This window comes from Mastigoproctus giganteus, chromosome 14 (genome assembly GCF_048544385.1).
Source record: "Mastigoproctus giganteus isolate SK-2022 chromosome 14, ASM4854438v1, whole genome shotgun sequence".
Taxonomy (NCBI): Eukaryota; Metazoa; Arthropoda; class Arachnida; order Uropygi; family Thelyphonidae; genus Mastigoproctus; species Mastigoproctus giganteus.
In genome coordinates, this window is record NC_143588.1 from 19,671,570 (window position 1) to 19,694,619 (window position 23,050).

The window sequence follows — 23,050 nt, forward strand, 5'->3', positions numbered from 1 at the left end:
CAAATATGATGTAATTATAATACTACCTTGAAGGGGACAAAACGTTTCAAGAACAGTCATGATCACAGGGTAGTGCAATGCGAAATGTGTGAGAGAATTTAAAAGTGAGAGATTAGTTGCTTTCTTGGCACATGTGTATGAAAGACCAAGTCTGAAATGGGATAGGGGCAACGTACTTAATCAAGTTTTGATGTGAAATTATGGCAGTTAATTTATTAATGTAATCTTGCTTATCCAATTATAAAGACAGTATCGCCTTTCTTCGCTCATTGTATGACAATACAATGATTTTTTTAAGGTTATATAGCACCAAATGTTCCTTTTTACTTAATTTAGGAAGGTGTGGAATTTTTGAATTATTAACAACTTGGTTTATTTGTTGGATGATTGTATCTTCCTGTGGTATGTCGCGAAGACTATATTCAACGTCCACTACAAGCTGTTTCTTAGATAAACTATGTGGGGGTTACTCTATTATCAATTAAACTATGTTAATTATAATAGAGTAGAACATATTGAGCCTTGTTGCTCTCATACATATTAATTTAACATGGTAAGAATATACCCATCTCCTTGACATAACATTGTCTTAAAAACACATACTATCTAGCAAAGTATTGGCAGCAAGATCATACACTAGCTGAACCGTAAGCATCCTAGAGGGAGAGTTACCAATAGGTTCAGTCTGGTGGGCTGTTTAGAAGCCGGCCTGCGAACCTTGTTTTAAGGTTTTAAGTTGTACCCTTGAAATGTAGGGAAGATTGGATTTCACCATGATGTCTATCATAACCTCAAAATACATCAATTATACTGCATGATGGAATTGATGGAGGAGGATGTGCCAGAGCTTTGCTCTGGAGACTAAATATAAGTTCCACCACTTCAAGCCTCCAATAAGCAGTGTTGTTATTGCACCAGTTGATGAGTCATCTACCACCTAGTATTGCCTGGTAACACATAGGGGCTGCATTCCTCTGTGTGGTGTAGGCACCACACCTCTATCATTGCTTACATTGATTCACACCTGTGTGACCAATCCCTAGTGTACTAGGTGCTGTATTTCAAGATTTCCACATGGCGTTATACCCAGGATTACAAAGAGTCCTACCACTGTAAAGTTGCAAGCAGAGAATCTGGCTGTCACAGATATTCTGGACTTAGCCGAAATTAGGTCCACCTGACTAGGGCATCACTGGAATATCAGTTCCATCAGCATTTTAGATTCCCAGGTAACAAGGCCAGCTTAGCATACCCAAGAGAATGTCCATGACAGCCTCAAGGACCAAAGATATTGAAATAAAGTAAACATAAAAGTTTTCAAATTTGTTATTTAAAAAAATAGGGATTATTACAGAAAAATACTTATAGAAATATGAATAATTTAATGATTAAAATAATCTATCTATACATCAAAAAAGTTCTCCACCTAGTGATATTTATTTGAGCCAATGGGAGAAGAGGTCGAGGCAATTACGTCACTACAAATGCATTTAATTATTGACAACTGCCTTCATAATGTTCACCAACCTTGTGCATGTGATCAGGCACCTCCGTAGCCAGGTGGAAAGGAGCAGCAGTGCGTAGCACACGCTTCTTGATTAGACCGGGGTTTGAGCCCGTCACCACCAAATACGGAGGATGTAGAAAGGTCAGAGAATGACCACCGCATATCCCCGGAGCAATATGGCCTTAGTTGCTAATGCTCCTAAAACCCAAATAACAAACAAACATGTGATTCACTGTCTAACATTTGATGTTCCATTGTAATGTTTTTTTGTATATTAAAGAATATTCTATATTTGTAAATACTGTAGTTTAGTATTTTGTAAATATTTTAGTCTTGTTCTTTCGGATGCAACAATATTCCTCATGTATTATGGAACACGAAGCAAAAGGCCTTTTCCTAAGTGACCATGTAAATGCAGGTAAATAATTATAGGCAGTTCCCGCTTTACAAGGGTTTTTTTTTTTTCAAGTATCAACAAAATCAAAAATATAAACATTAATTGCAAAAATGAATGTTAAACATTCATAAATATTGCATTTCAAACCACGCTCCCGTAGCTATACAATACAGTGTACCCCACTTTACGATATTAATTCATTCCAGAGACACCATAATGTGAACCCAATAACACATTGTTTTTTAGTAATTCGTTTCATGACCTCAGAAGTTGAAATTTTCGCTGTATAACTCTCTAAAAGGTCGTTTTTATAGTGTAAATTGTATTACTTACCAATTCAAATCATTAAAATGCACTACCCTTTCATCATTATCATATATTCTGTTATAAGAATCAATTTTGAAAGGCTTTGTGATATTTTTGCAAAGCACATTTCCGAAGGTCACGACCATAGAACAATAAAAACAATTTGCACTTTTCAGTTTATTGGGCTTTTCTGTTCCTGCAAGCAATTATAAACAGGCAGTAAACTCGATGTTATTGCATTTGCGAAAATACCAATAGCTGGAATTGTGTGGTTTTTTACATTATTATGGTAAAATGTGTTTCCCTTTACTAAACTTTACTAAAATTTCAGAATCTTCTCTTTGTTCCTTTTTTTTGTTTTTGTTAAGCTTTGTAAACTTGTTACGCCGCACAAATCATGTTAGTTTAAATTTGTGCGTTCTGTTAAAAAAATGCTTATGCATGCTATTGAAATTTATAAAGAAAAGAGAAGATTATCTTGGAAATAAATACCTCTTGAAGCATTTCTGAAGACGACGACTCCTTGGGCAACAAACCAATGAGTGCCGAGCCAATAATGAGTGATCAACAAGTGTGCATTTAGTCAATGATGATGATGAAGAATAAACATTCTTTAACATTTGTAAGTCATAAATAATTTCTCTATTATAATTTTGCTTGATTTTACAGGCTATTTTTTCATTTCTTTGGATAAATCAATCATTGTTTAAACAAACTAATTAGCTAACTAATTTCATTGTTGATAAGGTATTAACATTATGTCTATGGGAAATAAATTCTCTCTTTACGAGTGTGTGCTAGGAACAAATTAACTCGTAAAGTCGGGAAGTACCAGTACATAATGATATTGGCTGAAGTCCGGTATAGTATACACTGGCAGATACTTTGATGAAAGCAAGGAAGACTGCGATAATTGACAGGTGAAGGCTCTTTTCTGATTGTTTTGTGTCATCGAGGAGGAGGAGGGTTTTATCTTAGGTAGGGTGTTTATCCCTCAATCCCGCTGTTTTAAAATGGGAAAACGAGTTGCCAATTAAAAACAGCGGCAAATGTGGGGGGAAACACCCTAGGCATATCAAGCTAGGAGGACAGTGGATGGGGAAGCAGTGGCATCTGCCAATCACTGCTTTGCTCCTGTCCGTTTCTCAAAATATGGGAGTCACAACTTGTCAATCACTGCTTTCCACTGTTTTGCTTGCCGTGTGGATGGTGTACACCGTGCTAGAGTTGATATTTATTCGACCTTGAGAATGCCACGCACTACAAATGCACAGGTAAATAATTACATAGGTCATTTCCTGATTAGATATCGACCAGTGTGTTTCGACAGGTAAGTCTTTTACGTAGAAAAGATTTGACTTACTCTGTATGTCTCTACATTTTACGTAAAAAAAGCATGTGCAGCGGTGGGCGAGCAATGCAAGCAGGGGACAAAGCTCCCTAGTTAAACATTAAAAAAAGACAGACAGTTCATAAGTATCTGTTTAAACATGAACCAGAACTTCACATAACAACCAAGGTTATATATATACACATTTATTTTAACACACAGAGATCAAAATAAGGCAATAAATATGAAATACATACCAAGATGTATACAGGTGGCATTTTCTTCAGCAGCTGATCTGAAGCCAAGTAAGGTGATAAATAAGGACTTCTGCTATTAATTTTAATATTCTGAAATTTTTTGGCTAAAGTTTGTGATGTTTCTTGAACTGGTAGTTGTTTTAAACTTTCAAATGTTTTTTCTGGTTCCGATATAAAGAAGGGACATAAATACTTATAGATGCAATTATGAGTTATTACATCTTTTACACTCCGGACATATCTTTGTGAAGTTCGACAAAATTTCCTTTGTAAATCAAATGATAAATCAAGTGGAAAGTCAAGGAAAATGTTTTCATCTTTATCTGTTAGTTCTGAAATCATGGCTTCATACTTTTGAGGAAATGGCACATATTTATTCAAAAAGTTTGACACATATTCATTGGAAACTTCTGTCAAATCTTTCACTTGCTCTCCTGAGCTATTGATTTTTACATAATCACCAGTTTCAGAATGAGCATCACTTAAATTTTCACTAACTGGTAGGGTAGCATATGATTCTGATGAATCAATTGGTTCTATATTATCTTCTATCTCTAAATTCTCAAGTTCTTTCAAAATCAGCACACTACTATCTAATATGTCTGAAATAGTTGATCGCCTTTTTTCTATGTTTGCTTTCTCTTCCAGCTCTTCAGATGTGTATTCATTTTCTTTGGTATCATAATTACCAACATATGCTGAAATATCAAAAAATGTAAATTAAAATCTTCACAGTACTCTAACTCAAACTCTAGAGAAATTAAAATAGAGAATATGCATGTTATAAAGCAAAAAACTAGAAACATATTAGAGTTAATAATCAAGTTTAAATGTAAGGGGAGAAAGGAATGCATTTATATGCACCAAATGTGTGCTTAAAACCTAAAACTGTTCTTTTAAAGAAAAAAAAAAAAGGGTATGAAAGTTTATCTTATTCAAATATATCCACAATTTCCAAACTTCAGAATTTCTCATGGAGCTGTATTATTATTTATTTATTTATTTGGATTTTAGGAGCATTAGCAACTAAGGCCATATTGCTCCTCATTCCCTGACCTTTCCGCATGCTCCATATTTGGTGGTCACTGGGTCGAACCCCGGTCTAATCAAGAAGCGTGTGCTACGCACTGCCGCTCCTGCCCACCTGGCTATGGAGGCATCTTATGGAGCTGTGAAGAGTTACCTAAGAAAAATTTGTGAATTTTCAGTGCCTGCAGTCATTTTGAAATCTCAAATAGTGCCCAGTATAAAAATAATACGTCAGAGTAGCATAATTGCTGAGCATCTTCTAAAGACAGTAATTTAATATGAAATTATTGGCAAAGTTGAAACCTATTCATAATCTTTACTACGATTATTATTAGATCCTGAAGTGCATCCATAAGATTTAAAATAACAAGCACAGCCAAAACAAAGAAAAATGAGGGTGTAGTTTAACAAAAGTTAAAATTAACTTTTGTTAAACTATTTTTTTTTTTACGAAACAATTTTCTTCTTTTTATTGTATTGGTGGATTATTTATAGCTAAGAAATGACACACATTAAAACACTGGCATAGTGGGTCCAAGGTGGTTGAGAGTAATTCATTACTTGTTGTCTGTTGGAAATAGGAACTTTCCAACTTGTTAATTCAATAAGGAGCAGGTCTGCTGATCTTAATTTACTAGGATTATTTCTATAGAGATTTTGCAGTGTTGGATAGTAGAGGTATGACTCAACAGGATGCAGACAGCAACTTTGTATTTGTTTGCATACTTAAGAAGTAGTGTTTTTTGTGAAGGTAAAGAGGGGGCTTATGAGCTTCAATATATAGACTATGGGTCAGAGATGTCCTGAAAGCGCCAAGTGCAATCCGTAATGCACTGTGCTGTATAGGATCCATCCAGCGTAGTGTGCTCCTTCAGGCAGAATCATAGAGTGGAGCACCCTAATCCAAATGGGATCTAATCAAAGCTGTACACAAGAGAAGCAAAGAAGTATGGTCTGCTCCCCAAGACAGAGCAGATAAAACTCTTAGTACGTTCTGCTTTTTTAGGCAGGTAGCAGGCACAAATTTAATGTGGTCAAAAAAATTTAACTTCCCGTCAAGGATTAATTCCAAGAATCTGATGTTGTTAGTCGTTGGAATGATAACATTTGACATCTGAAGTTCGGGATCTGATTTATGGTGATTGCAAAAGTGGATTACAACAGTTTTCTGTTGTAATAGACGATAGCAATTGAATACTTCAGGGATATCAGGAAGGTGATTATCCCCTTGTATAAGGCAATGGTCAGGCCACACCTTGAGTACTGTATACAGGTTTGGAGGCCTCATTTTAAGAAGGATGTAGAGCTGTTGGAACGAGTACAAAGAAGGGCAACAAGATTAGTGAATGGAACAAAGGGTTGCTCTTACGAAGAAAGGCTTAAGTTTTGCAGATTACAGTGTTTGGAGACTAGGCACCTGCGAGGTGATCTAATCGAGGTGTATAAAGCCTTGAATGGTTTGAGCATGCGCAATGCTGTTGGGATTCTTTCTCTTGCTCAGAATAAGCACTTGACAGGGCATAAATTGAAATTGAGGAAAGGCAGTTGTAGGATAGATGTGTGGAAGTTTTCCTTTAGCCAGCAGGTAGTTGATTGGTGGAACAGACTTCCATCTTTTGTTGTGGAAGTTGATAGCCTAAATAAATTTAAGGTTGAGCTGGACAGGTATTTTGAATGAACGGAGGGGTGAAATCGGAGCATTTTTTTTTTTGGCTGATGCTGCATAAACTTGCTTTCTTGCATCGTATGCCTCTACTAATGTTAATGCTAATTTTCTTCCATATTAACCTGGATTTAGTGTTTTTGTTTACAGCAGAAGCAAATAGAATCCAGGAATTCATTTTGGCCTATCTTTGAATGAGACATGCTTTTGCCCTTCTTACAGTTAATAAGGGCAAAAGTAAATACGAAATAAATTCCATTATTTATTTTTTGGCTTATTTACTTTTGTGCATTCTTTATTCCATCAATAGTTATGGTGCTGTCGGGACAGTGGATTCGAAATGGAATTGAGCATTTAGCTGCAGATAATAGGTGTGATGTGATATAATCTGTGGCTTCATCTATTGGCTGTGTTCTTATAATTTTCTCATCCAGGCTGACAGCTGATTGAAATTTGATCCAGTTGCCTTGAGAGAATTTCCATTTCCTTCAGGGGTGGTTGTTTAAGTAGGCAGATCACAAACAATTAGAAAATGGTCACTGCCCATGGAATGGTCTACAACAGACCATTCCATGGGCAGCATTCGATGCATTGCGATCTCGTCAATGAGTCTTTAAAGAATAGTTCTTTATGGTGGTAGAAATTTGAGAAGTTACATAGGTTTCCTAGAGTGAAACCAACTGGATAATAGCGGTTAATTAAGTTGTGAATATCATTAATGTTGCTATAAAATCCTCTGCAATTCCATTGTAAAATATAAAGCATTACTAGTATTTATTAGAGGAAGCTGAATTTTTAAATTCGAACTTTAATTATTTGATGTAGTAGCAGTGATTGGAGGAGGAGAAGGAGATGTCACTGATACAGCAAGGGTAGTATTGCTTGCTTCATTCAACTGCTTAAGGATATTGGACTGTTGCTGAGATAGAACAGTACAAGCTCAGTCGGAGATTGAAGTATTTGAAGGGACTGTAACATCAGTTTGAGTAGCCACTGATTGATACTCTTACTGGGAGCAATTAATTTCCTTGCTTCTTGAAAGCTTACTTTATTTTCAACCTTATATTTAACAATTTTTTTTTTATGTGAATACGTCTTTATGGTCTGGTATGGGGGGGGGTCTCTACGAAAACTCTAGCGACCAAAAAAAAATGGCAAGATTTGTCACTTATATCTCAAACGATAAATGATAATCTAATGATTTAAATTTATTTTGTTGGATAGAGGGTTTATGTCTGTATCTAAAATAGTGGGTAGTGGGGGTGTGCAGCGGTGAGGGGTAGCGCTTGCACATGAACACTGAAAATGGCGACAGTGCACGGCATTTGGGCAGTGTAACTTTGGATTGTGAAGTGTAGGACGTTGAAATTGGTGTCGATTCGTAGAAAATAACAGGATCTACAATATTATTTAGTAATAATAACCGATAAAATAAAATTTATAAAGTTATAAGCCGATAAGTGTGCTGAGTTGAAGAAAATTTTCATAATGTCAAAAAAATTGCAAAGGAAATATGAACAGAAATGTAATAAACGTATATCACTGGAAAGAGAAATTCAAAAGGAATCAGAAAAGCCCAAATTGACTAAAGCCAAACGATGCAGATTGTATGGAGAGCGTAAGAAAACCGGTGCGTCAATGCTGGCACGAATACTTCTAGTGCGCCACAGTCTGAACCGATGGATATTGATTTGGAATGTGACAACTTTGAAACATTAAACGATGAAATGAGAAGAAATGACAATATTATTGTCGCAGTTCGTTTTGAAGCATTTGTAAAGAGATGGCAGTGGGCCAATGTCCATTACTTCACTTATAACCACCAAGACTTTATTCATTTATATCTTACCCTTCCTCTAATAACACAAAGATGGATTCATGACTTAAACGATTGTGGTTGTGTCCCTGTACACAACCCACCCCAATTTTTTTTTTTTTTAGTTTTCCATCTGTCACATATCCCAGAATAAGCAGGATGGTTGCTTTTACAGTTGGGACAGGTCATTTCTTTTTCTGAACAATTTGAGTGTGATTGGAGGACCCACAGTTGGGACAAACTGGGTTTCCTCTGCATGATGTTTGAGAGTGGCCATACTTCTGGCACTTATAGCATCTCAGTGGATTGGGAATGTAGGGTCGTATGCAGCAAAGAAGATAACCTGTTTTTATCGATGAGGGCAGGTTTGAGGTATTGAAGGTGAAAATTCCTTGTAGGTATGAGTGTATTGTCTTTTTTTATCTAGATTCTTTTAACTGTGATAACATTTTGCTCCTGAAGCTTGAGTTATCTCCTCCTCTGTAACATTTAATAGATCCCAGCTAGATATAACACTTTTAGATGTGTTTAGGGTTGCATGGGAGAAACTTTTACTGGAATTCCTGCAAAATTTGTAGGTTTTAGTAAATTCTCTGAATGTCTGTGGTTTATAGTTTCCACTAATAGATCTCCTGATTGCAGTCTAACTGTCTTAGGAGATTCTGCAAGACTTTACAGGTGTTTCTGGATAAGGAAGGGAGACAGTTCACTGAGAGGCTGACCTACAAGCGAGTGCATTATTCGAAATGCAGGAAAATCTGTTGCCGAGGAATTGGTTTTAAACCTCTTGGGTTGTAACGTGTTATGCTCAGTATCTATGTCTGGCTGAGAGCTTGTCGGCTCTAGAGGCGGAAACATATTGTGCTCCATATTTGCTCCTTTTGGCCTCCGGCAGATTAGCTGTTCTGCCAAGGTTTCTGGCTCTGCCATGGAGAGGCAGGAGCAGTGCTTGGTGTGACCAAGCAAAAAGTAATAGTTGTTAGTAATAAAACTATGAATAATAAAGAAAGGTGGCTTTCCTTTTTTGCTCTGTACAAGTACTTTTGTAACAAAAGCTGTTATTAAATAAATTGATTTCTTAACTACAGGAACTTAAAAGAACTATAAATCGCTTTTAGGAAATCTTACTGAAAGCACAGAGATATCACTCAGTCACAATTGCTTGGTAACCTGGGATCTATATAGAAATGAAAGCAGAAAATACTATATAACCAGTTAGAGAATATTGGTAGACAAAGTTCCATGGGAGGATGAGGATCTGATTTAGTGGCATTCATCAGACAACATACTAGCAACAGAAGGTTAAAGGATTCCTACATGCTTTCAGGTTGCTCATGGAATTACTATAAAGATTTTAAGATGGATTACAGGGCAGGAGGCAAAGAGTTGTCATTAATGGGTATTGGTATAATACCCATCGATGACAATCAAAATTGGTATAATGTTAAAAGTGGAGTTCCCCACAGATCTGTGGTTCTTGAACCACAGATTCTGATTTTCATAAGTGACAATAAAGGGCATGTCATCAAAACTTGCAGACAGCATAAATACTGGGAGAATCATTAATGGCCAGTGCAAAGCAGCACACTCCTTCAAGGATGACAAACAGACTTCAAGAATGGTCAGTCAGAAAGGTGGCAGCTATGTTTTAATGTAGCAAAATTCAAGGTCATTTGGGGAATAGCAAACCCAAAATAAATTATATACTTGGTGGGATTGAATTAAAAATTACTGGAGGAAGAGAGGGATCTGGGAGTTATATGTGCAGACACAAAGTTTTCTGAGTAGTGTAAACAGGTGGCCAGGAAAGCCCATGGTGTCCTATTAATGATTTATCAAACAGTATCCTATAGAGATAGGGAGATCATTATCCCATTGTATAAGGCAATTGTAAGACTGCATTTGGATTACTGTGTCCAAGTATGGAGACTTCATCTAAAAAAAGACATTGATATTCCTCAAAGAGTCCACAGATCGTCAACTCGCACGGTGAGTTTGTTATTGTTATTTGGTTTTTAGGAACATTAGCAACTAAGGCCATATTGCTCCGGGGATATGCGGTGGTCATTAGCTGACCTTTCCACATCCTCCGTATTTGGTGATCACGGGCTCAAACCCTGGTCTAATCAAGAAGCGTGTGCTACGCAATGCCACTCCTGCCCACCTGGCTACGGAGGCACCTGCGCATGGTGAGATTGGCAAAGGAGCAACCGTATGAGGAAAGACTCGAATTATGTGGGCTACAGAGCTTGGCAATAAGGCACCTTAGAGGGGACCTAACTGAGATTTATACGGCTCTGGGATGGGTCAGTAAAATGAATAAAGGTGGAATTTTCACTGTTATAACGAACTCCAGAATGTTGGGCCATAAATTCAAATTATAGGGGAAGAATTTAGACCAGATTGTAGTAAGTTTTAGCAAGTGAGTTGTTGACTACTGGAACAAGTTAAGTTACCTTTGCAGGTAGGCAAGGCTGACAGTTTGAAGAAATTCAAAGGTGAACTAGAGATAGTTGCCTACACAGGGAGGGAAGTGCATAATTTGTAGTTTCTTATTTACCTTTTTTTTTTTTTTTTTTTTTTCTTTTCGTTTGGTCATTGCAGCAAAAGCCATACTGTTACTAGTAAAAATATGTTCAACGTTGTACCCTGTAGAATCATCTTCCAATCATCTTCCACTTATAGCAAGTTGCTTTCGATCTGAACAATTTTTTTATTGTGAAAGGTCACCACAATGGAAAATATACCTTGGAATCACTTTAATTACTGTCATCTATAGAAATCAAAACATCCCATTTCTCAGTGCTACCACTTCTTTCCCTATCCAAGTAATTCCACTAACACTATCTGTTGCTTCTGTTCACAACCGTTTTTTTTGCATTTACACAATTGGGAACTATATTTCTGAACAACATGACTGCATGTTTAGCATAATTCAGATGCAGATTATGTTCAAAAGATACAAATTATGAACAGAAGATGACAATAAACATCAGGCATGTAAGACATCACCGTGAAATGCAACAGCTCTTTTTGCAATTCTTTCTATGTATTGTACACTCTCATTAAGATTATCTGATTGCAAACATCTGGTTAAAAAATATGTGAACAGTTGCTAACCCATAAGGGCAGCAAACTGTTCCATGGGCAGCTCAATCCCATCTTACAGATGATAATAATGCTATGCAAGGAACGGTTTTCATTTTGCCCTCAGGTATGTCTCCTGCAAGCAAAAGCACTGTTTACACTATTACAGGGTTCTGATGATGTCACTATTTCACTGGAATCCATTTAATTCTGCAGAAGGTTTGGATTTTATTGGCAATTTAGGCACAAAGACTTCTCTGGCCATGGTATGCTAGTCCTCAGTATAAACACTGTGCTCAGATGTTTCAGTTTGGAATGTAGTCAAGACATCAAAGGCAGATATTGTTGGGATATCAGAGATGTGGTGTCACACAGACATAAGCAGTGCAGAACTGGAATTTGGGGAGTACAATATGTACAGAAAGGATAGGAAGGGAGGAGGGGTTATTCTGTTAGTTAAGAAACACATAAAATCTAAGGAAGTGCATCCAATTGATGTGGGTGGACAATGCAATGTTGAGTCTGTTTGGTGTGACATAAGCACTGGGAAAGGAAAAATTAGAGTAGGTGTGTGTTATAGGCCTAATGAATCTGATGAGTATAATGAGCAATTCTGCAGAGAAATAGTGGGCCAGTAAATTAGAGTGTCTTATAATGGGGGATTTTAATTTCCTGGGTATTGACTGGAATTTGTGGGTTGGTCACTCACACACTAGCAAGGCTTTTGTGGATTTATTGGATGATTGTTTTCTACAGCAGAATTTCGGGAGGCAACCAGAGGATGTAATACTCTTGATCTGATTATCAGCAGTGATTCTTCATGCATCAAGAATCTGCAGATAAAGGAACCACTAGGTGCAGTGATCACAGTGTGCTGAAGTGGGATTTACCCAAAGAGGTAACTACCATCAAGGGTAAAGGGAAGGGTTTTTGCTTTCGTAAGGATGACTATGGTGGTCTGAGACAGTATTTAAATTCTATGCGGTGGAACCCACTGATGATGTTACCAACAGCAAATTCAAAATGGGAAGCATTCAAAGAATTAATCCTGGAAGCTACTAGGCTTTTCATACCAACAAAAAAACATTGTTCAAGACTTAGGCCTAAATGGATGTCAGATGAACTAATTAGACATGTGACAGAGAAGAAAATGCATGGGATACATATAAATTAATGGGTGACGTGGAAGGCTATGATAGATAAACTGATCTGTAACCAAGTTACAAAGGAGGTTAGGCAGGCGAAGGCAGATTACGAGAAATTTTTGGCAAAGGATGCAAAGAAAAACAGCAAAGAGTTCTTTACTTATGTAAACTCTAGAAGGAAGGGGATGAATCACATTGGTCCACTTGATATCGATGGTTCAACTGTTGATGATCCTGCTCAGGTAGCTAACAAACTAAATGAATATTTTGCATCAACATTCACACATGAGTTATTCAGAAAGGGGAATGCCAGAGGTGTATTCAACTCTGGCAGTAAGCTAGATAATCTTGTAATAACTGAGAGTAAAGTGGTGGAGAAATTGTTGAAGATAAACACAAGAAAGGCACCTGGGGTGGATGGAATCTATCCAGTTATATTAAAGGAGGTGGCAAAGGAAGTAAGCAAGCCCTTAGCCATAATTATGAGAGCCCCCTGGACCCAAGGGAGGTACCCGTGGACTGCAGATGTACAAATGTGACCCCAATCCACAAAGCAGGATCAAAGGGAGACACAGGTAATTACAGACCTGTTAGTTTACCTTCTGTTCCAGAGAAGTTAATGGAGGCACTGGCTAAAGAAGCAATGCAGGATCATCTAGACAAGATTTCAGTTATAGCTCGGACACAGCATGGTTTTGTTAAGGGAAAGTCTGTCTGACTAATTTTATTGGATACATGATGTAGTCACAAAGGAACTGGATGCAAAGAATACCTTTGATATCACATATTTTAGAAAAGCTTTGATACTGTTGCACATGGAAGACTGCTACACAAATTGGAGCAGTGTGGCATTGGAGGCAAATTGCTGTTATGGATAAAGGGATGATTGAGTAGGCGAAGACAGAGTGGTAATCAATGGACACTGCTCTTCGTGGACTAATGTTATTAGTGGGGTCCTTCAAGATTCAGTGTTGGGTCCATTGTTGTTTTCTGTATTTATAAATGATATTGATGATGGCATATCAAGCTTAATGTCCAAGTTTGCAGACAATATGAAGGTTGGCAGGTTGTTAATGACACTAATGACAGTACACTGCTGCAACAGGATCTAGAAAAGTTGAGCAGATGGGCTGAGAGGTGGCAAATGAAGTTTAACATTAACAAATGTAAAGTACTGCATATAGGAAGCAGTAATCTCAGAGTAATTTATCAACTCTGTGGTACCACACTGACAGTGATAGAATGAAAAGGACTGGGGGTAATTGTGCATGCAGATATGAAGTTTTCTGAGAGTGCAGACGGTCTGCAAGAGTAGCTCATGGTGTCTTGTCAATGATATACAGGAATTTTTCTAGCAGGGATAAGGAGGTGATTATGGCCTTGTATAAGGCAATGGTCAGGCCACACCTTGAGTACTATATACAGGTCTGGAGGTCTCATTTTAAGAAGGATGTAGAGCTGTTGGAACGAGTACAGAGAAGTGCAACAAGATTAGTGAATGGAACAAAGGGTTGCTCTTACAAAGAAAGGCTTAAGTTTTGCAAATTACAGTGTCTGGTGAATAGGCACCCGTATAGTGATCTGATTGTGGTGTATAAAGCCTTGAATGGTTTGAGCATGCTCAATACGGATGGGATTCTTCCTCTTGCTCAGAATAAACGCCTGAGAGGGCATAAATTCAAATTGAGGAAAGACGGTTGTAGGATAGATGTGCGGAAGTTTGCCTTTAGGGCAAAACTTGACAAACATTTGGAGCAAGTGGATGGGTGAAATAAGGGTGTTTTTTTTTTTTTTTTTTGGCTGATGCTATATAAGCTTGCTTTCTTGCATCATGTGCCTTTGCTAATGGTAAAGCTAATGCTAGTAGCAGTAATGGCAGATGATGCAAGAAAGCAAGCTTATATACCATCAGCCAAAGGGGGTAAAAAAAAAAAAAAAATATCACAGTTCACCGATCCTATACTATGCCAATCCCTGCAAGAATTTGTTTGGTTCTCCCTTGAATTTATTCAAACCATCCACTTCTCAACAACAGATGGAAGCGTGTTCCAACAATCAATCACCTGCTGGCTGAGTGCAAACTTCTGTACAATATATCCTGCAACCATTCTTTGTCAACTTGAATTTATGGCCACTCACATTTAAACTCACATTAACATTCATCTTACTCAATCCATTCAATGCTTTAAACATTTCAGTTAGATCTCTCTGCAGTTGCCTGGTCTGCAGGTACTGCAATTTGCAGAACTGAAGCCTTTCTAGATAAGAGTACCCTTTTGTTCCCTTTGCCAATCTGGTTGCCCTTCTCTGCACCTGTTCCAGCAGCTTTACATCATCCCCATTCTTCTTAAAATGAGGCCTCCAGACCTGTATACAGTACTCAAGATGCAGCCTAACCATGGCTGCATATCTGCATCTGCAAATAACCACCTTTTTTATCTCTGTTAGCACTGACAAAATTCCATGAGCTGTCCTGGCTGTTGTTGTTGTTAATTGGTTTTTAGGAGCATTAGCAACTAAGGCCATATTGCTTTGGGGATATGTTGTGGTCATTCCCTGACCTTTCCGCATCCTCCGTGTTTGGTGGTCACGGGTTCGAACCCCAGTGTAATCAAGAAGCGTGTGCTACGCACTGTTGCTCCTGCCCACCTGGCTATGGAGGTGCCACTGTCCTGGCAGCATGTCTGCACTGTCAGAGAATTTCATGTCTGACTATGACAATTACCCTCAGGGCTTTTTCATTCTCCACTGCCCTGAGTGCAGTAGCACACAGTTGATAAGTTATACTGGGATTACTACTAACCATGTGCAGTACCTTGCATTTGTCAATGTTATACTTCAACTGCCATTTCTCGGCCCATCAACCTAATTTTCAACAATCTTGTTGAAATACAACAATCTTGTTGTAGTAGCTCACCCTGATGACTGTCATTCACTACCCTGCCAACTTTTGTATCAGCTGCAAACTTAGACATTAAGCCTATTATGCCTTCATCAATATCACTGATAAATACTGAAAACATCAACGGACACAACACTGAACTCTGGGGAACTCCACTAATAAAAACCACCCTTCCTTCTTTCACTTAACCATCCCTTTATCCATAGAAATAACTTGTCCTTAATGCCAAATTGCTCCAGTTTGTACAGCAGTCTTTTATGTGCAAAAGTATCAAAAGTCTTCCTGCCATCCAAGTATATGGTGTCAAAATCATTTTTTTTTGCATCCAGTTCCTTGGTTACTGTATCATAGTAACCTATCAGATTGGTTATAAAAGACTGCCCCTTGTGTGATTGCAGTATAATTGCCTGCCTGTCCAAAAGATCCTACAATACTTCTTTAAACAGCGATTCCATTATATCACCTGGAACATTAATCTAACAGGTCGGTATTTACACGTCGCCCTTTGATCACCTTTAAGAATTGGGGATATATTCGCAATTCTACAGTCTATTGGGACCTCCCCTGAATCCAAAGATGCTCTCATAATTATGGCTAAGGATTTGCTTACCTCCTTGGCTGCCTCCATTAATATAATTGGATAGGTTCCATCTGCTCCAGGCGCCTTTTTTTTTTTTCTTTTTATGTTTATCCTCAACACTTTCTCCCCCACTTTCCTTTCAGTTATCCAAGTCATTTAGGCTCCTTGTTAAGTGTTTGATAAACTTCTGGCATTACCTTCCCTAAAGAATTCCTCATTTGTGAATGTAGATGCAAAATACTTATTCAATTTGTCTGCAACCTGAGCACAGTCATCAACAGTTAATGAGAGACATCAAGAGATCCAATGTGATTTAACCCCTTCCTTCTACTGTTAATACAAGTACAAAAGTCTTTGCTGTTTTTCTTTGTCAGACTTCTAATAATCTGCCTTAGATTGCCTAACCACCTCTGTGGCTTGATGACACTAATTTATATGCATCCCATGCACTTTTCTTTTGTACATATCTAAATAGTTAATCTGATATCCATTTAGGTCTGAGCTTTGAACAGTATTTCTTTGTTGGCATGAAATGTCTAGTAAGTTTTTTCATTACTTCCCATTTAGAATTTGCTACTGGTATCTTTATAAGTTGTTCCCACTGCACACAATTTAAAAACTGTCTGAGACCTCTGTAGTCACCACTAAGAGAGCAAAACCGTTTCCCTTTACCCTTGACAGTAGTTACATCTCTCATCAAATTCCACATTATTGCACTGTGATCTGTATTTGTAAAATAATAAGAGGAGTTGATATTAATATTTGTAAAATATTAATATCAACTCCTCTTATTATTTTACAAATTGTTATTCTAACGTACGTTTTTTGAATTTTTTCGTTTTAATTTCTGGAGAGTATCATACGGAAGTGTTCTACATACTATATTGAGGTAAACTCCTCTTATTATTTTACAAATACAGATTCTTAATGCATGACAAATCACTGCTGATAACTAGATCAAGAATACTGCTTCCACTTGTTGCCTCTAACATGTTGCTGTAGAAAACATTCATCCAAGATATCTACAAAGTCTTGCTAGTGCATGTGAGTGACCAACCCACAAATTCTAATCAACATTTGGAGAGTTAAAATCCCCCACAAGACATTCTGATTTGCTGGCTCACTATATTTTCCTGTATAGTTAAACTTATCCTATATAGGTGTTTGGTATACTCATCACAGTAATTAGGCCTATAACACACTCCCACTCTCAATTTTGTTTTCCCAGTGCTTATATCACACCAAACTGACTTAAATTGCACTCATCATACAAGTCAACTGGATGCACTGCCTTAGATTTAATGTTCTTAACTAAGAGCATAACCCCTCCACTTCTCCTGTCTTGTCTTTCCTTCATGTACGCATTGTATGCCCCAATTCAAATTCAGAATCATTTATGTCCGAGTGACACCACATCTCTGCTATTCCTACAATGTCTGCATTTGACAACTGAATCAATACTTCATATTCATCAAATTTATTTACAATGCTTTTAGCATTAGTGTGAGTATACAAATGTACATTATAGTGTTCTTATCCTTAGTTACCTGAACACAGCCCAATGTATTAATTTGTGAATACATTATGTATTCACAAATGAATACATGTATTAAACACTGAAGTTTTTTTTAATTGAAACGGCAGTTTTTATTTGGGTATGCACAGTAATTTGTGCATGTTACATTAATTACGGAATGGTTGTAGTGTTTAGAGATTTAAATAAAATCATGTATGTTATCTGTGTCCCGTAAAGATTCTTTGAGAGAATGTCGTTCATGTGTCTTAATTAATGAATTAAGTTACTTTATGATTTCTTTTCAAATTTGGGCAATCTATTTATGTATTTAACTGTTAGAGTAATGTTACAAATTTTACATTGAGATGGATTGTCAGCCCAGACTAGGTATGTGTGACCAATTAAATTAAATTATCTGTTTATACTCCGGCACAACAACCAAGACAGTAGAGTTTACAATACATTGTCATTACAAATATTTATCGTATTTAGTAGTCATGGGCTTGAACCCTGGTCCACACAAGGAACGCGTGCTATGCACTCTCGCTCCTGACCGCTTGGCTATGTTAGGCCTTCTGAGTCTAGGTAGCACAACTACTAACTGCATCTTTGATCTTAAAGTGGATTTCAAAGATTTAACTTCTGTTTTATCTGGAACAGTTTTCTTTTAGTTTGTCTGCCACTATATTATACAGATAATTGTGGATCAATGGATTAAAGTTAGTATATGGTATTTTAAAGTCTTCATTTGCCAAAGTCGATTTTGTGGCTTGGTCAGCTGCTGTGCTGCTGATTATCCCTTTAACAGTTGGGTATCTTTGTTTTGTTTTGTTTAAAGAATAGGGTTAGGCTCAGATTTGCATAGAATTGGATTATGAGTGTATATGATCTATGGCTAGTTTTATTGCCTACAATTCTACTGTGAATATGCTGCATTCTTGTGGTAGTTGTGACACAGTTTTCTCTGGAAAGATCACTGTTGCTTCTACACAACCTCCATATTTAGAGCCATCCATATATATTGGCAAAAAGGTTATAAACTGGATGCAATGACCTATATGTAACTTTTAATAATTTGTCAGATATGGCCTCTGTTCTCCAAGTTTGGAATAGGGGTTCACTGATTACCTGTAGACACTGCCAAAGTAGTAGTAGAAGAAGTGGCATGTGATGCAAGAAAGCAAGTGTATGAGCTTATGCAGCATCAGCCAAAAAAAAAAAATCACACCATTCCCTCCAAATGCCTGTCCAGTTCCTCCTTAAATTTGTTTAACCTATCAACTTCCACAACGACAGATGGAAGTTTGTTCCAGCAATTAACCACCCGCTGGCTAAAGGCAAATTTCTGCACATCTATTCTACATCTGTCTTTTCTTAATTTGAATTTATGCCTCTTTAGGTTGTAATCTGAACAAGTGGAAGGATCCCATCAGAATTCAGCGTGCTCAACCCATTCAAGGCCTTGTACACCTCAATCAGATCACCGTGCAGGTGCCTAGTCTCCAGCCACTGCAATTTGCAGAACTTAGCCTCTCTTGGTAAGAGGATCCCTTCATTCCCCTCACCAATCTTGTTGCCCTTCTCTGTACACGCTCAAGTAAATCTACATCCTTCCTAAAATGAGGCCTCCAGACCTGTATGCAGTACTCAAGGCGTGACCTGACCATTGCCTTATACAGAGGGACAATCACCTGCTTTTCCCTGCTAGCAAAATTCCTATATATCATTGACAAAACCCCATGACCTGCCCTGGCAGCCTGTTTGCACTGCTCAGAAAACTTCATATCTGACTGCACAATTACTCCCAGGTCTTTTTCATTTCTACCACCTTAAGTGTAGTACTACACAGTTCGTATGTTTCTCAGAGGTTACTTCTACCCATATGCAGTACCTTGCATTTGTCAAGGTTAAACTTCAGTTGCCACTTCTTAGCACATCTGCCATAATGTCATTAACAACCCTGCCAACCTTTGTATCATCTACAAACTTCGACACTAAGCCTGATATACCTTCATCAATATCATTGATAAATATACAAAACAACAGAGGACCCAACACCAAATCCTGTGGGACCCCACATTAGTCCACGAAGAGCAGCACCCATTAATTACCACCCTCTGTCTTCTCCCACTCAACCATCCTTTTATCCATTGTAGCAACTTACCCTTAATATCATTCTGCTCCAATTTGTACAATACTCTTCCATGCACAACCGTTTCAAAAGCTTTCCTGAAATCCAAATATCTTCTTCTTTCTTCTTTAATGCTGCCGAATGGCGTTTGCAACTTCGTTTTGATATTGTTCTCTGTCTAGCGCTGCGTGTAGAATTTGTGCTGTTGTCATGTGAAGCCAGGTGTTGATGTTATCTAGCCATGCCATTTTCGGTCTGCCTGGGCATTTCTTGCCTTCGATCTTTCCCTCCAGGATGAGTGGTAGTAGGTGATATTTTTGTTGGTTCCTAGCGATGTGACCTAGGTATTTGCATTTCCTGCTGATGATGGTTTTGAGCAGGTCCCGTTCCGTGTGCATGTCCTGCAGGACCTGTGCGTTGGTTATCTTGGCTGTCCACGGAATTTTCAGCATTCTTCGGTACAGCCACATTTCGAAGGCCTGGACCTTTTTTGTAGTGGCTGATGTTAGAGTCCAGGTTTCTACACCGTAGAGCAGTATTGGCCAGATGTAGCATTTCAATGTGCGTAATTTGAGCATGATGTTCAAGTTTCTGTCGGTGAGGAGGGTTCTCCATTTGGTGAATGCCTGCCTGGCTTGTTCAATTCTGCTTTTGATTTCGGCCTCATGGTTCAGCTGGTCATCAATGAGTACTCCGAGATACTTGAAGCGGTGTATTTGCTCTAATTTTTCGTTGTTTAGTTGGATCGTGATTTTGCTTGCAGTTCTGCTGACCTTCATCACCTTTGTTTTCTTTTTGTTGATTCGTAGCCCCCATGCTTGGCTTTCTATGTCCACTTCGTTCAAGATGGTCTGTAAATCTTGTTCTGAATCCGCTATTAGTGCTGTGTCATCGGCATATCTTAAGTTATTGATGTAGTGTCCATTAACTTTTATGCCGATGTTCTTGTCAGCCAGTGTTTGGTCGAAGATCATTTCCGAATAGATGTTAAAAAGAATGGGAGATAATGGACAGCCTTGCCGGACGCCTTTTTTTATTGGAATTGGGTCTGTCAGATCGTTGTCATAGCGAAGCCGGGCTGTTTGATTCCAGTAGAGAGTTGTAATAAAGTTGATATCATTGTTTTCAAGCCCAAGTTTTCTCAGTCGGTCAATTAGGTGGTCGTGGTCTACTGAATCGAAGGCTTTCTCGTAGTCAATAAAACATATATACACGTCTTTTTGATGTTCATAGCACCTTTGTAGCAATATTTGTAAACAGAAAATTGCTTCTCTGGTGCCTAGTCCCCTGCAGAATCCGAACTGTGTGTTTCCTAGTGCACTTTCGCACTTACATCTTATCCTTTGCTGAATCACCTTGAGGAAGACTTTTAGCACCTGGCTCATTAGACTGATCAGCCTGAAGTCTTCGCATTTCCGGCTGGTAGCCTTTTTTGGTAGGGCCACAAAGATGGATTGGAGCCATTCGGATGGAATGTCGTTGTTGTTGTAGATTTGATTGAACCATTTCGTTAGTTGTTGGATGTTGCTGTAGTCTAGTTGTTTCAGCAGTTCCACATGAATCTGATCAGGTCCACAGGCCTTTCCTGGCTTTGTTATTCGGATGGCATGTTCCACTTCAGATGTTAATATGTGGAGATTGTCTTCCTGTGTTTGTTGTTGCGTTTCTGCCGGTTTTCTGTTGGTGCCGAACAGATTGTATATATAGCTCTTCCAGGTGTCGAGTTTGGCTTGTTTGCTTAGTATAGGTTGATTGTTGTCCGTATATAAACTTGGGATAGGAGTCGGTTTGTAGACGTTTCCAGCTTCTTTAAGCTTCTTGTGCAGGTTATAGTTGTCATTTTTCTTGATTAGGTCTTCGATTTCTGCACACTGATCTTCCATCCATTTTTCCTTCGCCTTCCGGATTTCCTGTTTGATCTTTTGTTGTATTTCTTTGTATTTTTCCCGGTTGTTGTTGCTTTTGAATATTCTCCGTTCATCCGTTAGGTCTAGTATGTGCTGGGTCATCCACCGTTGTTCTTTTTCGACGCCTGATGTCCTAGCAGGGTTTCTGCTGTTTCATTGATGCACTGTTTGAGTGAACGCCCGAATGCTTGCACGTCTGTTGTTACTGCTTCGATCGATCGGATTGTAGTGTTGAGATGAAGCTGTACTTGTCGTCTGTTGGCGGTGTTCTTCAGTTTCTCCAGGTCGATTCTTTTTGTTGTGCTTATGCGTTTGACTGCTCGTAATTTGAAACGTAGTGTTGCTATTACTGGGTTATGGTCTGATGATATGTCAGCTCCGGGGTAAGTTTTTGCCTTGAGGACACTTGACTTATATCTGATGTTGATTAAGATGTAGTCAATTTGGTTCCTGACGATATTGTTGTCAGAGTCTTGTGGTGAGGTCCAGGTGTATAGTCGTCGAGGTGATAGTTTGAACCAAGTGTTGGCAATGCTAAATTTTTCTTCTTGGCAGAACTGGACGAGTCTGTCGCCTCGTTCATTCCGTGTCCCCAAGCCATGTTCTCCGACTATGTTTTCTAGCTTTCCTTGACCGATTTTGACATTAAAGTCACCGAGGATGACCCTCATGTCGTGTTTCTTCAGCGACTTTAAAGTGTTGCTTAGCTTGTCGTAGAACAATTCAATTTCTTGATCGTCTTTGTCCGCTGTTGGTGCGTAGACCTGGAGCACATTCAGGTTGATCTTGTTGCCTGCTAGCTGTAGTAGTGCGATTCGTTCCGATATTGGGGTGAAACTGGTGACTTTGTTGGCCAGTTGTTTGTGGACAACGAAAGCGACGCCGTACGTCTGCTTGGTGTTCTCTTCTCCTCCGGAACAGAAGACGTGGTGGTCGTTTGATATAAACTTCTTTGTTCCAGGCCATTTGGTTTCACTTAGCCCAAGTATGTTGATGTTAATGCGTTCCATTTCTTGTAAAGCATTGGCTAGTTTTCCTGGTTGTAGTAGGCTTCTAACGTTCCATGTAGCTAGTTTCAGAAAATTCTTCGACGCAAGCTCGGAGATTCTTAGCACCTCTGTCCCATTCAAGGGACGCCGAGACTTGGGGCCGTGGTTTATTTTGCTTGCTATCATTGAAGTTTTCAAGGGAAGGATAATCCAAGTAGTTTCCCGTTGCTTTCTTGGATCACAATTTAGTTGAAAAGGTCGTGTGTGGACCTTTTGAAACGGGTTTCGTCTGACGTCTCCACTGAAACCTTTCCGTCATGGAAGGCCCTTCTGGGAGCATATATCTTTCGGTGCTTTAGTAGTTTAACAAATTAAACTACTAAACCTGCCGCAGCCATATAAATGGAGTAGCTCTTATTCAGTGATGAAGCTGCCTCGTGATGTCATAATTTTACGCAATTTATGCCGAATTTCTAGTCACCACTGAC

General features: G+C 38.4%; 1 protein-coding gene across 1 annotated transcript in view; it reads right to left on the minus strand.

Moving 5' to 3' along the window:
• The window catches only part of Hsl (hormone-sensitive lipase), a 179,698-nt gene that overhangs the window by 11,854 nt on the left and 144,794 nt on the right, over positions 1–23,050 (minus strand). The window contains exon 7 of the mRNA XM_090388264.1: positions 3,798–4,495. Coding sequence (XP_090244390.1) covers positions 3,798–4,495 — 698 coding nt within the window. The remainder of the gene's footprint in view (positions 1–3,797; positions 4,496–23,050) is intronic.